Source organism: Lynx canadensis, chromosome D1 (assembly GCF_007474595.2).
Source record: "Lynx canadensis isolate LIC74 chromosome D1, mLynCan4.pri.v2, whole genome shotgun sequence".
Classification (NCBI taxonomy): domain Eukaryota; kingdom Metazoa; phylum Chordata; class Mammalia; order Carnivora; family Felidae; genus Lynx; species Lynx canadensis.
The window spans coordinates 62,196,897-62,223,565 of NC_044312.2; the positions used below are offsets into that span (position 1 = coordinate 62,196,897).

The 26,669-nt window shown below is 43.9% G+C and overlaps 2 protein-coding genes across 2 annotated transcripts; both read right to left on the minus strand.

The window, feature by feature from the left end:
• Window positions 1-498: 498 nt before the first annotated feature.
• LOC115526294 (olfactomedin-4-like) lies at window positions 499-14,874 on the minus strand. Its single transcript, XM_030333743.1, has 6 exons — window positions 14,806-14,874; window positions 13,921-13,983; window positions 13,525-13,668; window positions 3,585-3,747; window positions 3,024-3,183; window positions 499-1,222 (listed from the first exon to the last, which is right to left on the minus strand). The coding sequence occupies exons 1-6, from the start codon at window positions 14,872-14,874 to the stop codon at window positions 499-501; spliced, it is 1,323 nt and encodes a 440-aa protein (XP_030189603.1).
• A 2,144-nt stretch (window positions 14,875-17,018) lies between these two features.
• LOC115526295 (olfactory receptor 52D1-like) lies at window positions 17,019-20,402 on the minus strand. The gene is made up of 3 exons (XM_030333744.1): window positions 20,241-20,402; window positions 18,988-19,013; window positions 17,019-18,063 (listed from the first exon to the last, which is right to left on the minus strand). Exons 1-3 carry the CDS (start codon window positions 20,400-20,402, stop codon window positions 17,019-17,021), a joined length of 1,233 nt encoding a protein of 410 aa, XP_030189604.1.
• Between the last annotated feature and the right edge of the window lie 6,267 nt (window positions 20,403-26,669).

Consider the following 26,669-nt stretch of genomic DNA (forward strand, 5'->3'; position numbering starts at 1 on the left):
AAAAAATCTTAAAAAAAAAAAAGAAAGGGGGCCTCTATATACTATTCTAATGACAAGCTGTTTGGGGTCTTCTTCACTGGTACCAGATGCTCTCAACCTAAGACTTACCATTCTAAGCCTAATTCACAGAATTTTATAATTGTAGGAGTTGGATTCACAGTTTTCAAAGCACAGAATAGGAGATTTGTTTTACAAATTGGAGTGGAGCTCTTAGAATTGTAGATTTCTAGTAAAGAGGTGTCTTGTTAGGGTTGGTGCTTGTTTCCCAATCAAACCCCAATCAAATCCACCTAGACCATTACTAAAAAGAACTTTAATGTGATTGAGTCATTAGTCATACAGAATTGTCAATTATAAAGAATGATCAATCATAAAAATATAATCAACACTTCTCAATCAGTAGGACTGATGGCCATTTGTGGGGGGGTGTGGGGAGTGATCCATCTGGATGGTGAGGAGGAGGACATATGCTTCCCCCAATACTCTGCCCCAGGGGTCTCAGGGACTAGATGCTTTGTTGGGTTTGACAGGCTTTGGTGCAATAGGAAACCAAGAGAACTTTTCAGCTGGCAGTTTTGATGGCTTATGCTTCAGCATCTGGAAGCTGAGATCATAATTGATCAGATAGCCATCATTGTAGACATAGAGCTTGTGATCCAAGGGGGAGTAATTGATACCATGCAGTGTTTCCAGCATCTTATCCAGCAGGATGCTGAGATGGCGCTCCCGCCCAGTGTTGGTATCAAAAGCATAGAAGATCTCTTCCTGGTGGGTGCTCCGTGGGCGTAGGGCATACAGCACTCCACAGGCCATGAAGGCTCCTGACATGGCTGGCTTGTACTGGTTGGTTTGCCAGGTTTTCTCCACTTCTAAGGTGCTGGTATTGAGGCGGCTTACAACCAGGTTTCCCTTGCTCTCCTCGGTGGCATAGAGCACCCACAGTCCCTTCTCATCACCAGCAAAATCTAAATCTTTCCAGGGCACACCAACATAGGAGAAGCGGTTGTTGTAGGTGGCGCTGGGCAATGGGCGTCGTAGCACCAGGGTGTTGGAGGAAAGATTCAGCTTGGCAATGTCACGTGTGCCATAGTAGTTGAAGTACATGAAGTTTTCATACACGGTGTTACCACTGCCATCACCATAGCCAAATGACCTCTTCTCATAGTTCTTCATCAATACCAGGTCATCATAGGACTTGTACATCTGGTAGTAGTCAAAGTACCTAGGCCAAGCCCCACACCAGAATTATCAGGGTTCACAATGCTAATAAAAATGAGCAGGCTAGTGTTCAAATTAATAGTTGGAACTTTGGAATCATACAGAACTGATTGGTAATCTCTCTTCTGCTTATAACATACTGTGACAAAAAATAACTGTAAAAAATCAGTAACAGTAATAACATTAACATCAAATGCAACAATGTCTCATGGACACTGTGCGTGCATTATCTCAGTTAATTATAGTGAAAGTACCATAAAGTAGGTTTTATCCCCACAGATTTGAAGACTGGGTCTCAGAAAGACTGAGTAATTTGCTCAAAGTCCCTCAGCTCATAATTAAAATCCATTAAAAGAAAAAAAAGATTCTATCTCATTGATTGTCGGGACTGACCGAAATAATGCAAATAAAACAATTAGAATATTTATCTCAAAGTAAGCAATCAACAAGTGATGGTTATTATTCTTTTCTTCTTTATGGATGCTCTTCCTTATGGATGCCCCCTCCACCCGTCCCTGAGACAATGTCCTGTGGTAGATCATAGTTCTGGAGCTGGATTTGGAGAGATTTATGCTCATTGAGGTCACTTTGGAAACTCCTTTATATTATCCCTGAATGAGGTGCCTGAGTGGGTCAGTCAGTTAAGTATCTGACTCTTGATCTCAGCTCAGGTCATTTTCTCATGGTTTGTGAGTTTGAGCCCTACATCAGGCTCTGCGTTGACAGCTCAGAGCCTGCTTGGGATTCTCTGTCTCCTTCTCTCTCTGCCCCTTCCCTGCTTGCACACAGTCTCTCTCCATCTCTCAAAATAAATAAATAAACTTTTACAAATAAATAAATAAATAAATAATTCCTGAATGATGAGTGTTGTCACTGCTTGGCCTTGGTCAGTAAGTCTTCCTTTACCACAGAGATTTGGAGAAGATTTAAAAAGCAAAGACACATAAATTGTGCTTCATATGCTGCAAGTGCCTATAGGAATTGGGAGCAATATTATCAGTAACACTAATCTTTCTGAGATGAGCTTCCACTGAGCTCTTCAATGACAGGTTTAAGCCACGTTCATCCTTCCCTCCTGTGGTGTCCTACTCAGTTGGATCTTTGTCATATTCCTATATAGACTACCTTTAAACACCCTGCCTGTGAGTTGCATCTAGCTTCCTAACCAGGCTGCCAGTTTATTTAAGGGCTCATTCATTTACTCCTTGATTCAATTAGCTATCCTTTCATCTAAAACAAACAAACAAACAAACAAACATTTATCAACACCGACAATGCTGTCCACACTTTTTTTTATAAAATCTCATGTGATATTCTCTAATTTAACTATCCTCACCTTCCAGATGGCTAGAATGGGTCTGAGACATTCATGTACTTCTCCAAGTTCACTTATCTTATGTGGCAGTACTCAGATTCAAACTCAACCCTGTCTGAGTCCAAGTCCCAAGTAAAGTCAAGTTCATCTTCTAAATTTCTTCTGAGAAGAACCTAGGATTCTGAAGCCCAGGTAGAGAACAGTTTGTTCTTGAGATAAGATCAGACTACCAATAGAACCAGTTTGGATTACAATGGGTTTAGAAATTTCAGACAGCAGGTTCAAGAAGGATATCACAGCCATCTGTGGCATTCTTAATCATGAGAGGAGCTCTAGAACGTGACCTGTCAGACCTAGGTTAAGTTTGTCCAGGGGCATACCTAAAACAGAGAGAGGAAGTTGTGCTGGGGCCATAAAGAATCCCGTTAGGGTAGGGTAGCAAACATTTGGAATGAACCTGGGTACAAAAGAGAAACCATCCTGAACTTACCTGTTGTCTGTAGTCATAGGGGCCACCCAGTAGAGGGAAGAGTCTGGATTGGGTGCTGAGTCTCGACCCCAGGTACCTGCCTTGTGTGCAAAGCCTCTCCAATTGAGTTGCACCACAAAGGGTCTGCTGACTTTCTGGAGGCCTCCATGGTCACAAGAGCCTGGAAAGAGAGCAGGCAAGGTAGAAACTAGGAGTGAAGCACAAAGCCCACAGGGAGAGGGCTATGAAAGTGTAATAGCTATGTGTGTGTTTCAGCATGTGTCCGTACATCTGAAGACATGCATAGGTGTATAAGCAGGCTTGACTTTGCACAAATAGAGGTTAGTGTATATGTCTGATTTTAGGTGTATTTATATATATCTATGTTTACTAGGATGCCTATATGTGAGACTATACCTATCTCTGTCTGCATTGCTTAATGATGCACCAAACAAGGAAATGAAAGATTTATTCTACATCAAGACATTCACTGCCCACCCCTCAGTATGCCATAACCAACGCTGCATTCCCAAACCATCTTTGGGGAGAAGAAATTTTCAGAAATTCAGTCTGAGGCCTCACCGGGGGGCAGGGGTGGACCAGAGTGTCCAGAGGCCACTTCTTGCTTCTCCCTCTCACACTCTCTTAGCTGGTCCTTGAGACTATCCACCTCCTGACGAAGAGCACAGAGATCGTGCTGGTCTGAGTCAGCCAGAAGCTTGAGTATGAGGCTGGCATTAGCCACCTGTGGAAATGAGATGTCAAGGATATGGGTCACAGACTGTTCTTAAGAACTGATGTCAGCCTTCCATATTGCTCAGCTCTGTGTCTTTTTTTCCTCCAGAAATAAGTGATTTGGTAAATCATCAAATTTATGAAATTAAGTAAGACAGGAGACTATGGAGGCAGAGGTATTCTCTAATCTATCTATGTATATGGCTCTGGAATTAAGAGAAGAGGCTCTCAGCCTCACTAAGTCCTCCCTTGGCCATAAGCCAGGTCACCAACTCCTGTGGTCTCTCCAGCTGCAGGCACAGCAGGTTGTAGATTGGGGCCTCCTAGGAGGAAGCAAGGGTAGTGGGAATCCTGGACTTCAGGGCACCGTTCATTTCCAAGACCTGGTTATCCTGACCTTCAGTGGTGCATGTGTACTCACTGACCTGGGTCTGGAGGCATGGACAGGCAGTTCCCCCAAACCTCAACATCCATGACTTTTTTCTTTTATTTGCATGCCCTCAGTGCCACGTAGCCTAAAAAATACTGTCTTGGATCTGTCATTTTATTTTGTTCCATTAACAGCCCTTGAGAGAAGTTAAAATGGTGGAGCAGCATGAAGACCCTGAGCTTATCTCATCCCTGAAACGCAGCTAGATCAGCACCAAACCATTTTGAACACCTAGGAAGTTGATCTGAGGATTAATGCAACCACCTGCATAACTTAAGTCACAGAACTTGCCAGGTACACAGTGTAGAGAGGTGAACTTGGGGGAGAAAAGCCTTGGGGGGTAGGGAGCTATTTTTGCAGAGAGAAGACAGAGAGAGAAAGAGAAAGGGAGAGAGTGCAAAACATTGGCATGGTGCAAGAAAGCATTCCCTGCAAAAGTAGCTGGAGAGAAAGAGAAAGAAAGAGTGAAAACACTCGCAGGGGACTGAACAAGAAACCTGTTCCCCAAAACCATTGATGGGGAGAAAAGAGAGGGTGTCAATACCACCAGGATTCTACAAACAGTGGATTGCTGAGTCTGAAGTTCTGGAGCTCAGTACCTGGTGGCACTCTGATGAGGAAGCTGGGCAAATTCCCAGGAGCAAGCAGTGGGGTCTGACGGGTCCGTTTGCCACAGGGGGAGAAGCAGTTCCCCTGCTTGGAGAGCATTTGGTAGAGGCCAAATGGCCTCCCCACAGCAAAGGTTCCAGGGGACCCTGGAGAGGAGCCACATTTGAGAGTATTGGGACAAAGACCCCAGAGTATGGTGAAACCTGGAGCCGGCTGTGTGCTGTGATTTGTCACCATCTCTGAACCTCTGCTGCTGCAGGATCACACAAACATTTTCTGGGGCTAGCTGGCACCCAGCCATTGCTCAGCAAGACCCTCCTACAGAGAGTCAGTGGGACCAAGTGAAGGGGTCTCTGAAGTGTTGTATTTTGAAACAACCCCATCTGAAATAAAACTCTGGAGGAAGGTGCCATCTGGCAGGCAGATGGCTTGGACACAGACAGGGTAGAGACAGGAGTGAATGAAGTCCTGAGACAAAGGAGGGATGCTTTATCATGGGTCAGTCAGAGAGGGAATTTCCTGTGCCACAGACTAGGGAGTTGGGTGAAGCCATTTCCACCTATCCTACACATGCACAATGATCCACCCCAGTAAGATAAGCAGCATCACCTAGTGGATAATGGAGCCATTACACCATGGAGCCACTAGAGTGCTTAGTTTAAGTTCTAGGGGAAACTGGATGTAACTTCATTGGGGTTTCATTGTGTTTGCTGGTTCATTTATTTGTTCACTTTCTTTGCTTCTGTTTTTGCTTAAGTTGTTTTCTTTTTTCTTTCTTTTCTTTGTTGGGTACAGAAAGTGAAATTTTTATTTATAGTTTTTTACTTTATTTTATTTTTATTTAAATTTTTTATTGTATTTCATTTTCTTTATTTTATTTTATTCTATAAATATTTTTTAATTTTTAAATTTTTTTCTTACACTTTTCTTCTCTCCTTTCCCTTTTTTCAATATTCTTTCAATAATCAGACTGAAACACACCTAGGATCTAGTTCTTTTATTTGATTTTTTATTGTGTATTTAATTTTTCAATTTTTATTTTTTATTTTATTAATTTTTTCTTCCTCCAAAATGACAAAAATGAAGGAATTCATGCCAAAAGAAAGAACACGAAAAATAACACCAAGGGACTTAATCAACACAAATATAAGTAAGATGTCTGAACTAGAATTTAGAACCATGATAATAAAAATACCATCTGGGGTTGAAAGAGCATAGAAGACACCAGAGAATCCCTTTCTGCAGAGATAAAAGAAGTAAAATCTACTCAGGCTGAAATTGAACATGCTATAACTGAGATGCAATCTCGAATAGATGTCACAATGGCAAGGATGGATGAAACAAAGCAATGAATCAGCGATATAGAAGATAAAATTCTGGAGAATAATGAAGCAGAAAAGAAGAGAAACAAGGGCAAAAGAGCATGACACAAGACTTAGAGAACTCAGTCACCTGTTAAGGAATAAAATCTGAATCACAGGAGTCCCAGAAGATGAATAGAGAGAAAAGGAGGAAGAAGGTTAATGTGAGCAAATTATACCGGAAAACTTTCCTAATCTGTGAAAGGACACAGACATCAAAATTCAAGAAACCTAGAGACTCCCATCAGATTAAATAAAAACTGACCATCAACAAGGCATATCATAGTGAAATTCACAAAACACAGACAAGGAAAGAATTATAAAAGCAGCAAAGGAAAAAAATCCTTAAACTACAAGGAAAGACAGATAAGTTTCACAGTAGACCTATCCACAGAAACTTGTTAGGCCAGAAAGGAGTGGCAGGATATATTCTACATGCTAAATGAAAAAAATATGAAGCCAGGAATTCTTTTTTTTTTTTCAACGTTTATTTATTTTGGGGACAGAGAGAGACAGAGCATGAACAGGGGAGGGGCAGAGATAGAGGGAGACACAGAATTGGAAACAGGCTCCAGGCTCCGAGCCATCAGCCCAGAGCCTGACACGGGGCTCAAACTCCCGGACCGCGAGATCGTGACCTGGCTGAAGTCGGACGCTTAACCGACTGCGCCACCCAGGCGCCCCAAAGCCAAGAATTCTTTATTCTGCAAGGCTGTCATTCAAAATAGAAGGAAATATAGTTTCTGAGACAAACACTAAAGAAATTCGTGACCACTAAACAGCCCTGCAAGAAATTTTAAGAGGGACTCTCTGAGTGGAGAAAAGACAAAACAAAACAAAACAAAAAAGACCCAAAGCAACAAAGACTAGAAAGGACCATTGAACATCACCAACTCTACACATAACACTAAATTCATATCTTTCAGTACTCACTCTAATTGTCACTGGACTAAGTGCTCCAATCAAAAGACATAGGCTATCGGAGCCAAAGCAATCTTGAAAAAGAAAACCAAAGCAGGAGGCATCACAATCCCAGACTTCAAGCCATACTACAAAGCTGTAATCATCAAGACAGTATGGTACTGGCACAAGAACAGATACTCAGATCAATGGAACAAAATAGGGAACCCAGAAATGGACCCACAAACATATGGCCACCTAATCTTTGACAACGCAGGAAAGAATATCCAATGGAATAAAGACAGTCTCTTCAGCAAGTGGTACTGGAAGAGTGAACCTGGACCACTTTCTTACACCATACACAAAAATAAACTCAAAATGGATGAAAGACCTCAATATAAGACAGGAAGCCATCCAAATCCTCGAGAAGAAATCAGGCAAAAACCTCTTTGATCTTGGCCACAGCAACTTCTTACTCAACACATCTCCAGAGGCAAGGGAAACAAAAGCAAAAATGAACTACTGGGACCTCATCAAAATAAAAAGCTTCTGCACATTGAAGGAAACAATCAGAAAAACTAAAAGGCAACCAACAGAATCAGAGAAGATATTTGCAAATGACATATCAGGTAAAGGATTAGTATCCAAAATCTATAAAGAACTTATTAAACTCAACACCCAAAAAACAAATAATCCAGTGAAGAAATGGGCAAAAGACATGAATAGACACTTCTCCAAAGAAGACATCCAGATGGCCAACCAACACATGAAAAAATGCTCAACATCACTCATCATCAGGGAAATACAAATCAAAACCACAATGAGATACCACCTTACGCGGGTCAGAATGGCTAACATTAACAACTCAGGCAACAACAGACATTGGCGAGGATGCAGAGAAAGAGGATCTCTTTTACATTGTTGTGGGAATGCAAGCTGGTGCAGCCACGCTGGAAAATAGTATGGAAGTTCCTCAGAAAACTAAAAATAGAACTACCCTACGACCCAGAAATTGCACTACTAGGTATTTATTTACAGGATACAGGTGTGCTGCTTCGAACGGACAATGCATCCCCATGTTTATGGCAGCACTATCAACAATAGCCAAAGTATGGAAAGAGCCCAAATGTCCATCGATGGATGAATGGATTAAAAATTGTGGTATACACACACACACACACACACACACACACACACAATGGGGTATTCCTTGGCAATCAAAAAGAATGAAATCTTGCCATTTGCAACTACATGGATGGAACTGGAGAGTATTATGCTAAGTGAAATTAGTCAGTCAGAGAAAGACAAAAATCATATGACTTCAGTCACATGAGGACTTTAAGAGACAAAACAGATGAACACAAGGCAAGGGAAACAAAAATAATATAAAAACAAGGAGGGTGACAAAACAGAAGAGACTCATAAATATGGAGAACAAACTGAGGGTTACTGGAGGGGCTGTGGGAGGGGGGATGCGCTGAATGGGTAAGAGGCACTAAGGAATATACTCCTGAAATCATTATTTCACTGTATGCTAGCTAATTTGGATGTAAATTTTAAAAAATTAAAAGTAAAATGTAAAAAAAGACCTAGGATATCAGAATGGATAAGAAAACTAGACCCATCTATATGCTGCTTATGAGAGACTCAATTTAGACCTAAAGACACCTGCAGATTGAAAGTGAGGGGATGGAGAACCATCTATCATGCTGATGGTCATCAGAAGAAAGCTGGAGTAGCCATACTTATATCCAACAAACTAGATTTTAAAATAAAGACTGTAACAAGAGATGAAGAAGGGCATTATATCATAATTAAGGGGTCTAACCACCAAGAAGATATAACAATTGTAAATATTTATGGCCCCAATGTAGAACACCCAAATATATAAATCAATTAATTACAAACATAAAGAAACTCATTGATAATAATACTATAATTGTAGGGGACCTCAATACCTCACTTACAACAATGGACAGATCACATAAGCAGAAAATCAACAAGGAAACAATGGCTTTGAATGACATACTGGACTAAATGGACTTAACAGATATATTCAGAACATTTCATCCTAAAGCAGCAGAATACACATTCTTCTCAAGTGCCCATGGAACATTCTCCAGAATAGATCACATACTGGGTCACAAATCAGCCCTCAAGAAGTAAAAAAGATCAAGATCATACCTTGCATATTTTCAGGCCACAATGATATGAAACTCAAAATGAACCACAAGAAAAAACTTGGAAAGACCATGAATATTTGGAGATTAAAGAACATCCTACTAAAAAACGAATGGGTCAAGCAGGAATTTAAAGAGGAAATTAAAAAGTTCATGGAAGCCGATGAAAATGTAAACACAACAGTCCATAATCTCTAAGATGCAGCAAAGCTGGTCATAAGAGGGAAGTATGTAGCAATCTAGGCCTTCCTAAAGGAAGAATGGTCTCAAATACATAACCTAACCTTACACCTAAAACAGCTAGAAAAAGAACAGCAAAAACAGCAGAATAAAGGAAATACTAAAGATTAGAGCAGAAATCAATGATACTAAAATTTAAAAAAAAAGTAGAACAGATCAACGAAACCAGGAGCTGAAAGAATTAACAAAAGAATTTAAAAAATTAATAACCTCCTACTCAGATTGATCAAAAAGAAAAAGCACAGGACCCATATAAATAAAATAACAAATGAAAGATGAGAGATCACAACCAACACCACAGAAATACAAACTACAATAAGAGAATATTATGAGCAATTATATGCCAATGAATTGGGCAATCTGGAAGCAATGGACAAATTCCTAGAAACATATACACTACCAAAACTGAAACAGGAAGAAATAGAAAATTTGAACAGACCCATAACCAGTAAAAAAATTAAACCAGTAATCAAAAATCTCCCAACAAAGGAGTCCAGGGCCAGATAGTTTTCCAGGGGAATTCTACCAAACATTGAAGCAAGAGTTAATACCTATTCTTGTGAAGCTGTTCCAAAAAATAGAATGGAAGAAAAATTTCCAAATTCATTTATGAGGCTAACATTACCTTGATTCCAAAACCAGACAAAGACCCACTAAAAAGGAGAACTGTAGACCAATTTCCCTGATGAACATGGATGCATAAATTCTCAACAAGATAGTAGCAAACCGAATCCAACAATATGTTAAAAGAACTATTCAACACGATCAAGTGAGATTTATTCCTTAATGTAGGGCTGGCTCAATATCCACAAATCAATCAATATTATACATCACATTATACTTTCACATAGAAGAAAGGATAAGAGCCACATTATCCTTTCAATAGATGCAGAGAAAGCATTTGATAAAATACAACACCCTTTCTTTATAAAAACCCTGAAGAAAGTTGGGGTAAAAAGATCATACCTCAAGATCATAAAGGCCATATATGAAAAACCCACAGTTAATATCATCCTCAATGGGGAAAAACATAGTTTTCCCACTAATTTCAGGAGCACAATAAGGATGTCCACTCTCACCACTGTTATTCAACATAGTGTTAGAAGTCCTAGCCTCAGTAATCAGAAAACACAAAGAAATAAAAGGCATCCAAATCAGCAAGGAGGAAGTCAAACTTACACTGTTCACAAATGACATAATACTCCATATGAAAAACCCAAAAGACTCCACCAAAAAACTACTAGAACTGATCCATTAATTCTGCAAAGTCGCAGGATATAAAATCACTGCACAGAAATCAGTTGCATTTCTATTCACCAATAATGAAGCAGCAGAAAGAGAAATAAATGTATCAATCCCATTTATAATTGCACCAAAAACTATAAAATACCTAGGAATAAACTTAACTAAGGAAGTGAAAATCTACACTGAAAACTATAGAAAGCTTATGAAAGAAATTGAAGAAGACACAAAAAACTGGAAAAACACTCCATGCTCATGGATTGAAAGAACAAATATTGTTAAAATATCGATACTACTCAGAGGAATCTTCATATTCAATGCAATCCTTTTCAAAATAACACCAGCAGTCTTCACAGAGCTAGAACAAACAATCCTAAAATTTGTATGGAACCAGAAAAGACCCCAAATAGCCAAAGCAATCCTGAAGAAGAAAACTAAAGCTGGAGACATTATAATTCTGGACTTCATGCGGTATTATGAAGCTACGATCATCAAGACGCTATGGTACTGGCACAAAAACAGACACATAGATCAATGGAACAGAATAGAGAACCCAGAAATGGATCCACAAACATATGGCCAACTAATCTTTGACAAAGCAGGAAAGAATATCCAATGGAGAAAACACAGTCTCTTCAGCAAGTGGTGCTGGGAAAACTGGACAGCAACATGCAGAAGAATGAACCTGGACCACTTTCTTACACCATACACAAAAACAAACTCAAAATGGATGAAAGACCTAAACTTAAGACAAGGAGCCATCAAAATCCTAGAGAAGAAATCAGACAACAACCTCTTTGACCTCAGCCACAGCAACTTCTTACTCAGCATGTCTCCAGAGGCCAGGGAAACAAAAGCAAAATGAACTATTGAGTCCTCATCAAGATAAAAAGCTTTTGCATGGTGAAGGAAACAATCAACAAAACTAGAAGTAACTGACAGAATGGGAGAAGATATTTACAAATGACATATCAGATAAAGGGTTAGCACCCAACATCTACAAAGAACTTACTAAATTCAACACCCCAGAAATAAATAATCCAGTGAAGAAATGGGAAAAAGACATGAAAAGACACTTTTCCAAAGAAAACAACCAGATGGCCAACAGACACGTGAGAAGATGCTCAACATCACTCATCAACAGGGAAATATAAATCAAAACCACAATGAGATATTACCTCACACCTGCCAGAATAGCTAAAATTAATAGCTCAGCCAACAATGGATGTTGGTGAGGATGCAGAAAAAAAGGAACCCTTTTACACTGCTGGTGGGAATGCAAACTGGTGCAGCCACTCTAGAGAACAGTGTGGAGGTTCCTCAAAATTAAAAATAGAACTCCCTTACAACCCAGCAATTGCGCTACTAGGTACCTATCCAAAGGATACAGGAGTGCTAATTTGAAGGAGTATATGCACCCCAATGTTTATAGCAGCGCTATCGACAATAGCCAAAGTATGGAAAGAGCCCAAATGTCCAACAACTGATGAATGGATGAAGAAGATATGGTATATATATACAATGGAATTTTACTTGGTGATCAAAAAGAATGAAATCTCGCCATTTGCAACAGTGTGTATGGAACTAGAATGTATTATGCTAAGTGAAATAAATCAGCAGAGAAAGACAAATATATTATTTCACTCGTATGTGAAATTTAAAAAACAAGAGATGAACAAAGAGAAGGGAAGAAAAAAGATAAAAACAGAGAGGGAGACAAACCAAAAAGACTCTTAAATACAGAAAACAAACTGAGGGTTGCTGGAGGGGTTTTGGGTGGGGGGAAAGGCTAAATGGGTGACAGGAATTAGGAGGGCACTTGTTGGGATGAACACTGGGTGTTATATGTAAGTGATGAATCACTAAATTCTGTTCCTGAAATCATCATTATTATACTATATGTTAACTAATTTAGATGTAAGTAACTGAGAACAAACTGAGGGTTGATGGGGGGTGGGAGGGAGGGGAGGGTGGGTGATGGGTATTGAGGAGGGCACCTTTTGGGATGAGCACTGGGTGTTGTATGGAAACCAATTTGACAATAAATTTCATATATTGAAAAAATAAATAAATAAATAAAATAATTTGGATGTAAGTAAAAAACAAACAAACAAACAAAAACAACAACAAAAACAAAAACAGCTCTTGAGGTGAGCATTAGTGTTATTTCCATTTCATAGCTGAAGACATTGTGTCCCTCTTTGCTACAGAAAAAAATGACTCTCTCCTCTGTATACCCAGGTTCTCTCTCCCCTTTCCTGATTACAGCCACATTCTCAGGAGTGTCTTGGTGAGTGAATGAATGGACACAGACAGCTAGCTTTCAGGCCTTCTCTCATCAACCTTCCCCAAGTGCCTATTACAAAAAGCAACTGCCCACATCACATGCTGGATGCCACATTTCCATTCACTCCTCACTCTACTGACAGCATCAATTCCAAGCTCACTAGCCTGGTCCACAAGTCTCTCCAGATATTGCCCCTATTTTAGCTCAATTCAAACTCTTTTCTGTCTCCTTTCCACTGGCCATTCCACTTCCTTCTTCTTCTCTAACCTCTTCCCATCTCCCACTGCACTTATACCCACAAATTGGCCTGTTAATGTAGGGAAAGCACATCCTCCACAAACCCCTCTGTATGGTGATGGCCTCTGAGAATCCCAAGGACAATACCTAATTTTTTCCTTCACACTCAGGATTCATCTCAAAGATGAGGGCTATGCTTTCTCCAGGAATTTCTCTACTGGCCCAGCTCATCCTCATGCTGGATGCAGGAGAGAATGTGCTCATGTAACTCCCAGCCTCAACCCATAGCTCCAGCACTCACCCTCAAGAGCTCCTGATCATACTTGTCCATGAGCTCCTGGGCTGTACTCTGTAGCTGCTCCAGCTTCTTCAGGGGAATGAGGTCATTGGCCAGGTGAACCACACAATGGCACAGGCCATCCTTACCCATAGAGCCTGGCACCAGCTGCAAAAGCAAGCAAGATCACAGGCACGTTAAGCATAATGAAATACATTGGAGCACAGTGCACGGTTTGGGAACATGAAGCAGAAGAGCTGACCCTACTCTGGAGAGTCTGAGAAGAGACCTCTTTGCACAGGAGAGTGTTCATGACTGTCTAAGTCTCCTTCTGTCGTGAGTTTGATCCTTCCCTTGATTTCCCAGAGCTGAAATATAGTCTCCTTCCAGCTCCTACTGGTGGAACCATCCTCACCCTACCTCATGCACTGACTGGGTCTGGCTGCAGTTCACAGAACTGGGAGTAGACTCTTCTCTGAGGCTCTGTGGAAAAGAGGAAAGATGATCTGAAAAGAAATGTTCTGGGACTAGCTTGGTGGCCGCAGTACCTCTACTCTGGACATAAGTAGATTCCCACAAGTTCACTTTGTCTTGAAGACAGCAGGAACAGAGAGTTCCAAATTGTCAAAGAAGGGAATGAATATTAACAGCACCATTAGGCACCAAAGTCTGGACTGATATTTAGCATTCCCAAGAACACAGGAGGGTATGACTTGAATTCTTTATTTTGTAGTTGAAAAACCAGAGGTTCTCAGAATGTAAAAAAAAAAAAAAAGAAAAAAAAAGAACCATCTAGGGTTTCCTTATAGATTTTTCAAGAATCAAGATGTGTGGCCACTGTCCTTCTCTGAATAGTCCCACACATATCTTCTGTGGCCCTGGGAGTTAATTTGGCTGTGTCTTCAGTCTGCAACTCCAGCCCAGTGGTTTAGCTTTTGGGGATCATGACACAAAGGGTGCATGCTTACAATAGCCCAGGTTGTCCTTCCTTAGTTCCAGCATCCTTCATACAAGAAAAAGGTGGCATATTTCTGCAGGAAATGATGCCTCATAAAAGAGCAGGATGTACAGCCCAGAGTTCATCCTTGTTTTCCCTCTGTCACCCTATGCCTGACAACAATCAGAGCAACAATCAGAGCATATTGGGTATCCCATCCTCCTTTCAGATGTCCCTGGGTCTCTCCACCTTCACTCTCTCTCAGAACCTGGGGCTTCTTGAAATGGATCAGAGCGGTGAGGGAAGCCAGTCCAAAACCCAGAACCATCTCTTCACCCACTTGAGATCCCTCCATCCTCTGCCTGTACCTGAGGCTGCCCTGGGAGTGCCAGAGGCAGCAGTAGGATGGTTATCAGGAGAGCCAAGGAAGACTGCATGTTGCATCTGCTGCAGGAGGGGAGCAAGACCTATGAGTTCCCCTAGGCTTTTATCTCTTGTCCATGTGAATGGTCTCAGTAGGAGAGATAAGGATTTCATCATCTGAAAGTTCTGAGGGTGTGAGGGGGGTTGGAAAGGGACAGGGCGGGGCATGGGAGGAGAGGGCTGTGCTTCCAGAGAAGGGCTGAAAGTGTGTTTGTGCTTCCAGAGAAGGGCTGGAAGTGACTTTTTTACACAAACAAGATCTTTCTCGTCGTGTTCTCAAGCTGAGATCTGTCCTCCATCTGCTGGGCCCTCCTGTCCACATAGATTAAGACTAACCTGAGACACACTGAGGGGGCCTTGGGATGGGTCTCTTTCAGGAGGGACTATGGTCTTTCCCTCAGCTTTAAGGGAGGAATACTCTAGAGGAAAATGTAACCCTACCTGCTCCATCTCCAGGACAGAAGCCATTTATTTAATTAAGTGACCTTGGATGCAGGCCAAGCTGTGAACCTGGGGGGATTGCTTCAGCAGCACAGTGCTGGCTGCTCTGCTCTGTGCCCTCCCTCACACCTAGAAGTCTGTCCTCCTCACTGTTCTGAGCACTCTATATGTTTCCATCCCACCCAACTAGTATTCAAATGTATCTGCTAATTCAAGCTCCGGATGTCAGCAGCCTCCACTCCCTGTCCTTCAAGAGAGCCCCCTCCCAATATCTCCTTGTCAAGCCTCTGGTCCTCTGGGCCTGGTACCTGGGGTACCCTAAAGAAAAGGAAGAGTTGGTCCTGAGTCATAGCTCAGTGTTCCTAGGGCTGGCCACCAGAAATTACCCCTTTCTCTTCCACTGTGTCTACTGATAACTTCCCAGGCAGTGGTGAGTCTCAAACCCCCAAATACCTAAGAGGATGTCAGATTCCTATGAAGACTGCATTTTCCCATTGAGAAATTTGTATCCCTTATTATTTTCCTACTTGTCATTGCAACCCCAATTCAGATATCATAGACATTCAGCATAAAGGCCATTTGCTAATGCATCCCGTCCTTTATAGCCCTTTGCCCAGCACATAATACCTACTAGAGAAAGGCATATGAAGTCTCTACTTTTCCTCCTAGGGAAAGGATGAGAGAGCTTAAGTGAATGGATGGCTCCAGGAAGAAATGCCTTGGACTCTCTTGGGCAATCCTTGATGAGAGACCATACCTTCATCTTGCTTTACAGATTTTCACCTTCTGACTCCCTGCTCACGGCCTGGGATCCATTCTCCATCAGCTCCTGTGGCCTAGCCTCTGTCCCAGAGGAGCCACAGAGGTTAGGGAGGTATGACAGGAATGAGTTGGGAACCCTAAGCTACCTGGAGCAGAAAACCTATCCTGAATCACTGCGCAGGTGGGTGTTACTAGAACGTTATGGAAAGAGGGATGGAAAGGAGGAAGTATGAAAGAACACAGAGCCTGAAGCACGACAACTAGTGCTGGGGTCATCTTCCTATATTCTGCCAATGAAAACTAGTGAGGGGATCTAGCCGGGAGAGCAGGGGAAGGCTCGGCACGTGAGCAGACAGGAGAAAGAGCTTAGGTGGGCAGCATGGGGTAGTCCACTGCCTTCCCTCCCAGAACCAGCAGCTCTCTCAAGATTTAGGTGTTAGTCTCCAGGTCAGAAAGCACATCAATTTCCAGAGCTGTGTGCTCTTTTACTCATATTGTGCCATTTCCTCAGGCCCTCCTGTCTTCATTCCTTCAGCAAACATGGAGTTCCTGCTTAGCGTCATGCGCTATACAAAAGGCCCCACTCAGAGCAACCTTTCAGTAATCTGGCCCTGGCTGGTCAGAGTGATGGGGAAAGATGAGATCTTGATGACCAGGCTGCATCCTGGGCCTCCCTGTTTGCCACAGTCCGGGCCCAGTCTGTTCTATGTGTGTGAGACGCAACTGTGGAGAGCAATACAGAGTTAGAAAGAGCAGGAAAAGTCTATGGACACGGTAGACCCCGGTGGCGAGATGTGTTCAGTGCGCATTCTGTCCACGAGATGGGAACAGGGCTGGGGTGACCATAGCGCCACCTATCGGCAGATGATGAAGATGCCCTGGTCAGAGCTCTGCTCCAAGGATTGCTGTAGCACTACTTGGCCATCTGACGGCACAGGCGGCAGAAAACATGTGCTCATTCACTGCTATGGGAGGCCCTCTCAGGGCTCACACCCCTTCTGGCCCCGACCCAGCACAATCGAAGCAAGTGCCTGAGCCTCTGAGCGATCTGTTGGGTACGTACTCCATAGACCACAGGGTTCAGGGCAGGGGGCACCACCACATACAGGTTAGCCAGTAGGATGTGGATGTGGCCGGGCACCGTGTGGCGGCCGAAACGGTGGGCCAGGAAAGAGAAGAGAGCGGGTGTGTAGAAGAGAGTGATGACACTGGCATGGGCCCCGCAGGTACCCAAGGCTTTGCAGCGGGCACCGTGGGACGGCAGGCGACAGACAGCACGGAGAATGAAGGCATAGGAAGTGGCGATGAGCCCGAAGTCCAGTGCTGGGGATAGAAGTGTGGTGGCTAGTCCGTACCAAACGTTGGAACGCGTGTCACCACATGCCAGCCGAGCCACACCCATGTGTTCACAGTAGGTGTGGGGGAGCTCCCGCTGCCCACAGTAAGGCAGTCTTTGGAGCAGGGCCACAGGGGGTGCCATGACACAGGCACCACGGGTCACGGCAGCCACCGCCACTCCACCCACCACACGCTGTGTCAGCAATGCCCCATAGCGCAGAGGCTGACAGATGGCCACATAGCGGTCCACGGCCATGGCCAGGAGCACTGAAGATTCAGCAATGAAGGCCACATGGGTAACAAAGAGCTGAGCTAGGCAGGCCGCGAAAGAGATCTCTGCTGACAGGCCCCACAGCACAGCCAGAGCTTTGGGTACCGTGGATGTGGCCAGAACCAAGTCAGCAGCTGCCAGAAGCCCCAGCAGCTGGTACATGGGTGCCTGAAGTGTCTTATCAGCTGCCACCAGCCCCAGTAGAAGGACATTCCCTGCCAAAGCCGCCATGTACAGCAGACATACAGGCACCGCAAGCCAGGCATGCAAGGTCTCCAGTCCTGGCACCCCCAGCAGGACAAAGGGACCGGGCCCAGAGATGAGCACAGTCTGGTTGAGAGCAGCCAGTACAGGATCCATTTCCATCTCCTGGTTCCACTTGGCTCTGTCCCTGCAGGGTATGAATGAGGCCTGTGAGAAGCAATCATCAGTTCCCCAGAGATTTCAGATAGGTGGGGGTGAGGGTCCAGCCTTTGGGTACTAAAGCATTTGCTGATAGCCCTGTGCTGGCCTACGGATTTCCTAGCCATCTGTGGGTTTGCTAATGTTTCCATATGATAAATGAAGGAATCTGGCTTCTGACAGGTCAACAGACCTACTCCAGGATACCCATCTGGTTAATAAAACTAGGATTTGAATCAAAACTCATCTGATTACAGACCACACTCTTCTGACAGTCATCTCTGGGAGGAATGTCTCCTCAACATCCCAGGCACATGAAAACATTGGAATATGCTTTTCCTGATGACCTGTCCCAGAGGAAGTTATTTGTGTCAAACAAGCCCAATCTTGCCAACATTCTCTGTGTCCCCCTCTACCCCAGGGAAGCTATAAGTCAGAAGGAAGCATATATGGAATGGCTGTTTTTCCATTCATTCACCCACAGGTACTCAGACAAAGCTCCTCTTCCAAAGTCCTTTTCCAGAAGCCACTTTATTAGCTCACTTACCCTCCCAAACAGTATATTCCTTCTAGTTTGTCTAGTATTTTGTCCCAGCTTTCAATGGCTTTGAAATTCTTACCTCCAGCTCTATTCATAATAGTTCAAAATGCCTGGGTTGTGAAAATTAATCCCTGCTTTGACCAGTGTAGAAACTCATCCCTTGACTCAGCTTTGTGGCTCTTTTTTCTTCTGTTCTTTGTCCATGGACAGACCCTTTGGGTTCTGAAGAACTCAGTCTGGAAAAGTTCTGATCACCCGGAGGACACAGAAGAGCATCAAGGTTTGGCTGCAGTGGAAGGGACTGGGGTCAGATACCACAATGACAGTGCAGTATGGTGCATCCAATGGTGGATGTGGACAAACTTTACTTACCTGGGTTTAGGTGGATAAGGAACAGCCTAGAAAAAGGATGCAAGCTAAATGTGCTTTCCACACTCTTCCTAAAGACCACAGTTATGTCCATGAACTTCATGAGATATTGCATTTGGTATTTTAAGCTGTTCCAGGGAATGAAGGGGCAGGTGAACGGAGAATACAGTGGTCTGGGCATGGGGGCGGGAAGGATGGCTATCAAGCATTTCATGGTCCATGTGTGCTCTAGGCTTCTCTGCAGCAGTGCCTCCTGGGCCTTTTTTCACAGCCCTACATTTTGACTCTTGCAGAGAAGTGTTAGGTAATAAACCAGGATAGACTTTCCCAAATAAAAGTCTTATTGGTTTAGAAACCAGAACTTCCTTCTGAAGAATAAGGCTTTGCCAAGTCATGGGGTCTGGTCTTGACACTCTCATGGTGGGGGACCCGTGGGTTCCTCTGCACCCTGGGGACGTCATTCTAGGACCAACAAGACAGGGCCAGCCTTTCCAAGGAAAGAAAGATGTCAACACCCTCAGGGCCTGGGAATGTCTCTCCCCAAACCGCAGGACAAACATGACCTGTACCAGGCAGGGGCCCCATAAAAAAGTCCTGAACTCAAGGTGTGGACCCTATCAACACACTTCCTTATGGCAAAATTCCAGGAACAACTGCCCCATATCCCACATGCCCACAGTCCACACTTCTGCTCCTTCCATCTCCTTTCAAAGGCTAAGAGAAAGGGGAGAGGGAGAGGCAAAGACCCTGCTCCCAACCTCCAGCCTCAGCTTCTGCTTTGTGCCTGGCTTTCTATAGACAAACTTGCGGTTTCTCATCTTTCACTGCCTGCTCTGCCCTCTGTCCAGTCTCACATGGTCTCCAGGCCTCACACAGCTCAGCATCCTCTCTGAGTCAGGAGTTGCCAAGGGACATGCCGAGGGGGTGGAAGTTGGATGCCCCTCCTCCTGAGCTCCAGGCAGAGCAACGTCTCCGAGCTAAAGGCTGAAGTCCTGGGGCCTCTCCTATGTGCTACCGCATGCATAGTATCACCCTGTCGTGGGTCCCTTTCCGTGATCAGGACACCAATGCACAGAAAAGCTAGGGTCACACACAGCTGGGATATGGAACAAGGACCCCTGGATCCCAGTCCAGGACTGCTTCCTCTCCCGGAAGCCTTACCATGTTCCTCACTTGACAGCAATTTCCCTCTGGGCAGGAGAGGCCGCCTCTGCCACTCACACAGACTCTGCACATCATCTGGTCCTGGGTCTCACTTCCACGCTGAGGGTGTCCTGGCTCTGACTCCATTCACACATGCGCACCTTTGTACTGGCAGGGTCCCTGGGGGCGCACAGACCTGCCTGCACCTGCTGCAGACTGAGACCCGTCTCCCTCCATCGATGCCTCCGCCCCGTGGGTTCCAGGCCAGAGCCCATGTCCTCCCTCGCCCTTTGCTATGGATCCTTCTCAGACGGCCTCCCTGTCCTCAGAGTGGCTGACGTACTGTGTCCTGCCCAAGGGGCTTGAGGGACAAGTTTCCCCTCCAGGGAAGAGCAGAAAAAGGACCTATTAAATGTGGCTGGCAGCAGTAAGACAAAAAGAAGGCAGAAGGGAAGAGTTCCAGAACTGAACTCTGGCAACATGAGTTCGCCACTATGAACCTGAACTGACTGAGCACTTTGAACCTCCATTTAATCAGAATTTGACATGCCATCCTGATTGTGGAGGGGAGAGGAATGAGAGGGAAAGCCAGCACAAAGGTCCATTTTTCTTGTTCCCCAGTATTCCCACGTCAGCACAGCCGTTTAGATCTAGAGAGGGCTCCGAGGCCGTGTTATCTCAGTTCAAACCCTAATTATTCCACAAACGAGCTGTGTGACTTTGTACAAGATGCTCAACTGCTCTATGCCTTTATTTCTTTTACCTAAACTAGGGATAAGAATAAAGGCACCAACAGTACAGGAATCCTTGAAGGATAAATAAATAACACGTTAAAGCAGTTCTCCCTGGATGACAGTGAATCCCCATACATGTTAAATAATATGGACATAATTATTTGAAGCACTTGTATTGTTTCTTGAGCCCGTTCCTACTGAGCTCCTTTCCAGTGTGATCATAGCTCTCAACTTTATCATCTGAACATCCACCCTTTAAATTATCTTAAAAAAAATTAAAACAAACCCCAAACTATGAGTTGGAGACTGAAGGAAGTGTATTTGAAAGCAATGTGATCCCATGTAAGGAAAAAATAATGGCTAAAAGACCGCGTAGAGTATCAGATTAGACGGCATCAACCAAAGAAAGAACCTTCTTGCAGGACGGAGCCAATAAAAGGGGGCTGAACACAAGACTGCTTCCACATAAAAAGAATGTGGTGGTGCTGTCCTCTAATCCCTACTCCTGGTCCCCAGCTCACACCTTCCACATTTTTCTGACCCAGAAAGGTGAGAAGGGGGTGCTGATACCTCACCCCCAGTTCTGAAACTTAACGGCCACGGTGGCCTCTGCCTCATGCTCTCCTTTGCACCCCGAAGTTGTTCTCTGAAAAAGAGTCTGAACCACCTATTTCCATCAGGACAAAGAGGCTTCTCAGACCATCCCATGGGGATGGGCATTTTAGCAGCACCTTCAGTGCTTGGCTCACTGTGGGATCAATCCAGGTAGGGCACAGGGAGGAGACCTTTTCAGGAGCCCCCACACCCTGTCTAGGGGGTGCCTGATCTCGGCTGATGAATTCCTGCTGCTGAGGGGTCGGGAGCTCTCACCTCTCTGCTGCGGAGGTGCGATTAGAGACGAGGAAGGGCATCCAGCCGCCACGTACCCAGTGCTGCCTCAGTCCCTACTGCTCCAGCTGGTCCATTCAGGAGTCAGTGCACTGGTGACCAGGGAGACTCCACAGGGACTCCCGGGGCAAGCCTGGGGGAGAGCAGGGATGGGTGGGATGGATTTATGGGTCGCTTCTCGGGGCCCTCGGGAGGGCTTGGACCCTGCATCCCTGGTGGGGGATTGAGAAGCTGCTGGTCACAGCTGTGCACTGTTAATGAGGAATTAGCAGCGGTCTGCAGTCCTGTCTGCCGACTTTCCTGGTCCCAGGTCTCTATACCTGACGGGCTCAGGACCCAGGAGAGGAAGAGACCAGGCAGGACCACTGGAAGGGGCACAGACAACTCAGATGGAGACGTGCCTCACCACACACAAATAACACACCCGAGTGCCACCCAGACACGGGCCGTCATCATCACTTGGCATCCTTTCTGCCCCCCAGCCCTTTAAACAGACAAAGAAGTGTGATGGGAAGAGCCTGGGCTGTTGAGTCCTGCAGACTGGGAATGATTAAGGCTCCACTACCAGACAGCCTGCAGCAAGTTACTTAAGATTTCCGACCCCAGTGTTTTCCTTTGTACAATGAGGATTCCCGGATCTTCCCAAACAGGTGATGTGAAGATGAGCAGCGAGCGTGGAGCCCCAGCAGGTGCCTGTGTTAGGACAGCGGACACCACATCAGTCAAGGCCGTGGCTTGCAGAGTCAGCTGAGGAAAACTGGCTATCAGACACATCTGCTGGGCCCACATGAGGTCCTGCCCGGCCCTGGGGTAGACATAATTCCTTTCACAACATCGCCCCTCCCTCAAAAGTGCCCTCCCTTCCACGTAGCAGGGCCTGAGAGGATGTGGTAATGACAGGTCTTTCACGGTATTTCCTCCACAGCGTGGATTTTTTTGGAGACCTAGATTGAATGAATTGTTTTCTGTTCACACTGTCACAGAACAAACTTACAGGTTATCAAAACAATTCTGTACTATTGTAAAAGTGTCTTTTAATATTCTAGAACAGTCCAGTAGCCTCCTCTCATGTCCAGCCTTTCCCTTGTGGAGTCATTGTGGATGCGTTGTAACGGGAACTGTAAAAGCAGCTGTTGATATAAGGCGAGGGACTGTCAACAGCGAGCCCACTGTGCAAACATGGTGATTTCTTCCTAAGAGTCCTAAAATAGGAATCCACCCTGCACTTGTGGTTGCCGTAGGCCGGCTGCCCATTTTACAATGACAGCACAGCACCACATGTTTGGGAACTAGGTCATGTTACAGAAGCCAACTCACAGAGCAAATAAAGCTTTAAAGTATTTTTCGTTGCCCAACATCATAATTTTATTATATGTGTGATTTGCACATAGCAGTGACTTGAAGGAGGAGTTATTCTTTCCAAAGGTGCCAACAAACCCAACTAACTCTGAACTGATATAAAACTATGAAGGATACAAATACCAACAAAGGTTTTAAGTTTGGTGTCGAAGTTGTTCTGATGGAACAGTGGCAGCAATGGACAAGAACTGCAGTGCTAACAAGATTGTAACAAGCTTACATCAGAAGTCTTGTTAGGAAAAATGGAGCAGCTAAACAGAATAAGGAATAGGAATGGGGAATTGTAAAAATGTGTTAACTCCAGATTACTGTCTTCATTGTGGGATAGCCCCGAAGCTGATTAAAACCACAGCGGAGTGACTGTTATTTTTTTTTTTAATGCCTTATAAAATAGTTTTAAACTTTTTTTTTAGTTTATTTTTTTCAAATTTACATCCGAATTAGTTAGCATATAGTGCAACAATGATTTCAGGAGTGAATTCCTTAATGCCCCCTACGCATTTAGCCCATCCCCCTCCTACACCCCCTCCAGTAACCCTCTGTTTGGTCTCCATATTTATGAGTCTCTTCTGTTTTGTCCGCCTCCCTGTTTTTATATTATTTTTTCCCTTCCCTTATGTTCATCTATTTTGCCTCTTAAAGTCCTCATATGAGTGAAGTCATATGATTTCTGTCTTTCTCTGACTAATTTCACTTAGCATAATACCCTGTAGTTCCATCCACGTAGTTGCAAATGGCAAGATTTCATTATTTTTGATTGCCGAATAATACTTCATTATATATGTATACCACATCTTCTTGATCCATTCATCATCGATGGACATTCGGGCTCTTTCCATACTTTAGCTATTGTTGGTAGCACTGCTATAACCATGGGGGTGCGTGTGTCCCTTCGAAACAGCACACCTGTATCCCTTGGATAAATACCTAGTAGTGCAGTAGTAGGGTAATTCTACTTTTAGTTTTTTTTTGGACATATTAATAATTAAAATTTTAAATTAAAAAATTTTTACTTTAACGTTCCATAGAGTTTTAGCTGAGAGACATAAATGTTAATAATACACCATTACTGATGAATTCTCTAAGTAACCATAATTAATAGCTCTATGCAATTATTTTAATCAACACATTGGCTCTTAGAGATATGCATATATACCTACTTAAAGAATTATGAAATTCAATGGGCATTTGAATTTCTATGTATTTTTTGTAATCATCAAATAGGTAGTAAGATAAACTTGAGCTCAACATAGTATATAGAAATAGTTGATTTTATTTTTTAAATTGAGTTTTTTACCTGTTGAATTTTATTTATTTATTTATTTACTTACTTACTTACTTTTTTTAAAGTATAGGTTCAAAGTGGCAGGTATATAGCATAAAAATCTCCAACTGCCCTCTCTCCCTGGTATCTCACCGCTGCGTCAGTGCAGGCATCAGCAAATTAATGAGAGGAGAGAGGAGGCCCCTGCTCTTGGGCACCCACAGGAACTTACTCCAGCTCCAGACACACCATAAACACTTTCATCTAACGGAAGATAAGCTGTGAAATCGGATTTCTGAACCACAAGACACTTGTGTAAAAACTGCATTCCATGCCAGGCCTGAAATGTTCCAAAGCTCAGTTCGCTAATAGCATCCTAGAAATTATTTTGGCGAGGAGAGAGGGAAGATGGCGGCGTAGGAGGATGCTGGGCTCACTGAGCGTCCTGCTGATCACTTAGATTCCACCTACACCTGCCTAAATAACCCAGAAAACTGCCAGAGGATTAGAAGAATGGAGTCTCCGGAGCCAAGTGCAGACGAGAGGCCCACGGAAGAGGGGCCCCTCCTGAAGTGGATCACCTAAGGAGAAGCGAGCTAAGCCTGCCCCTCCTGCCCCCATGCACCTTGCCTACCCACCCCAGCTAATACACCAGATCCCCAGCATCACAAGCCTGGCAGTGTGCAAGGAGCCCAGAAGGGCCACGCCACCCCACAGTGAATCCCGCCCCTAGGAGAGGGGAAGACAAGGCACACACCAGTCTGACTGTGGCCCCAGCGGTGGGCTGGGGGCAGACATCAGGTCGGACTGCGGCCCCGCCCACCAACTCCAGTTATACACCACAGCACAGGGGAAGTGCCCTGCAGGTCCTCACCACACCAGGGACTATCCAAAATGACCAAGCGGAAGAATTCCCCTCAGAAGAATCTCCAGGAAATAACAACAGCTAATGAGCTGATCAAAAGGATTTAAATAATATAACAGAAAGTGAATTTAGAATAATAGTCATAAAATTAATCGCTGGGCTGGAAAACAGTATACAGGACAGCAGAGAATCTCTTGCTACAGAGATCAAGGGACTAAGGAACAGTCACGAGGAGCTGAAAAGCGCTTTAAACGAAATGCAAAACAAAATGGAAACGACGACAGCTCGGATTGAAGAGGCAGAGGAGAGAATAGGTGAACTAGAAGATAAAGTTATGGAAAAAGAGGAAGCTGAGAGAAAGAGAGATAAAAAAATCCAGGAGTATGAGGGGAAAATTAGAGAACTAAGTGATACACTAAAAAGAAATAATATACGCATAATTGGTATCCCAGAGGAGGAAGAGAGAGGGAAAAGTGCTGAATGGGGTACTTGAAGAAATTATAGCTGAGAACTTCCCTGAACTGGGGAAGGAAAAAGGCATTGAAATCCAAGAGGTACAGAGAACTCCCTTCAGACATAACTTGAATCGATCTTCTGCACGACATATCATAGTGAAACTGGCAAAATACAAGGATAAAGAGAAAATTCTGAAAGCAGCAAGGGATAAACGTGCCCTCACATATAAAGGGAGACCTATAAGACTCGTGACTGATCTCTCTTTTGAAACTTGGCAGGCCAGAAAGAATTGGCACGAGATCTTCAGTGTGCTAAACAGAAAAAAAATGCAGCCGAGAATCCTTTACACAGCAAGTCTGTCATTTAGAAGAGAAGGAGAGATAAAGGTCTTCCCAAACAAACAAAAACTGAAGGAATTTGTCACCACTAAACCAGCCCTACAAGAGATCCTAAGGGGGACCCTGTGAGACAAAGTACCAGAGACGTCACTACAAGCATAAAACATACAGACATCACAATGACTCTAAACCCGTATCTTTCTATAATAACACTGAATGTAAACGGATTAAATGCGCCAACCAAAAGACATAGGGTATCAGAATGGATAAAAAAACAAGACCCATCTATTTGCTGTCTACAAGAGACTCATTTTAGACCTGAGGACACCTTTAGATTGAGAGTGAGGGGATGGAGAACTATTTATCATGCTACTGGAAGCCAAAAGAAAGCTGGAGTAGCCATACTTATATCAGACAAACTAGACTTTAAATTAAAGGCTGTAACAAGAGATGAAGAAGGGCATTATATAATAATTACAGGGTCTATCCATCAGGAAGAGCTAACAATTATAAATGTCTATGCGCCGAATACCAGAGCCCCCAAATATATAAAACAATTACTCATAAACATAAGCAACCTTATTGATAAGAATGCGGTAATTGCAGGGGACTTTAACACCCCACTTACAGAAATGGAT

What these genes read in the sequence shown, in the direction of transcription:
- LOC115526295 (XM_030333744.1), bottom strand. Translation starts at nt 20,402, where the DNA reads ATGGGCTCTGGCCTGGAACCCACGGGGCGGAGGCATCGATGGAGGGAG. An exon ending in AGGACACCCTCAGCGTGGAA is followed by an intron (nt 19,014 to 20,240) that starts GTGAGACCCAGG and finishes TCCTTTTTCTAG; the next exon opens with GCTGTTCCTTATCCACCTAA. An exon ending in CCTTATCCACCTAAACCCAG is followed by an intron (nt 18,064 to 18,987) that starts GTAAGTAAAGTT and finishes CATACCCTGCAG; the next exon opens with GGACAGAGCCAAGTGGAACC.
- LOC115526294 (XM_030333743.1), bottom strand. Translation starts at nt 14,874, where the DNA reads ATGCAGTCTTCCTTGGCTCTCCTGATAACCATCCTACTGCTGCCTCTG. An exon ending in AGACCCAGTCAGTGCATGAG is followed by an intron (nt 13,669 to 13,920) that starts GTAGGGTGAGGA and finishes TTGCTTTTGCAG; the next exon opens with CTGGTGCCAGGCTCTATGGG. An exon ending in ATGATCAGGAGCTCTTGAGG is followed by an intron (nt 3,748 to 13,524) that starts GTGAGTGCTGGA and finishes TCATTTCCACAG; the next exon opens with GTGGCTAATGCCAGCCTCAT.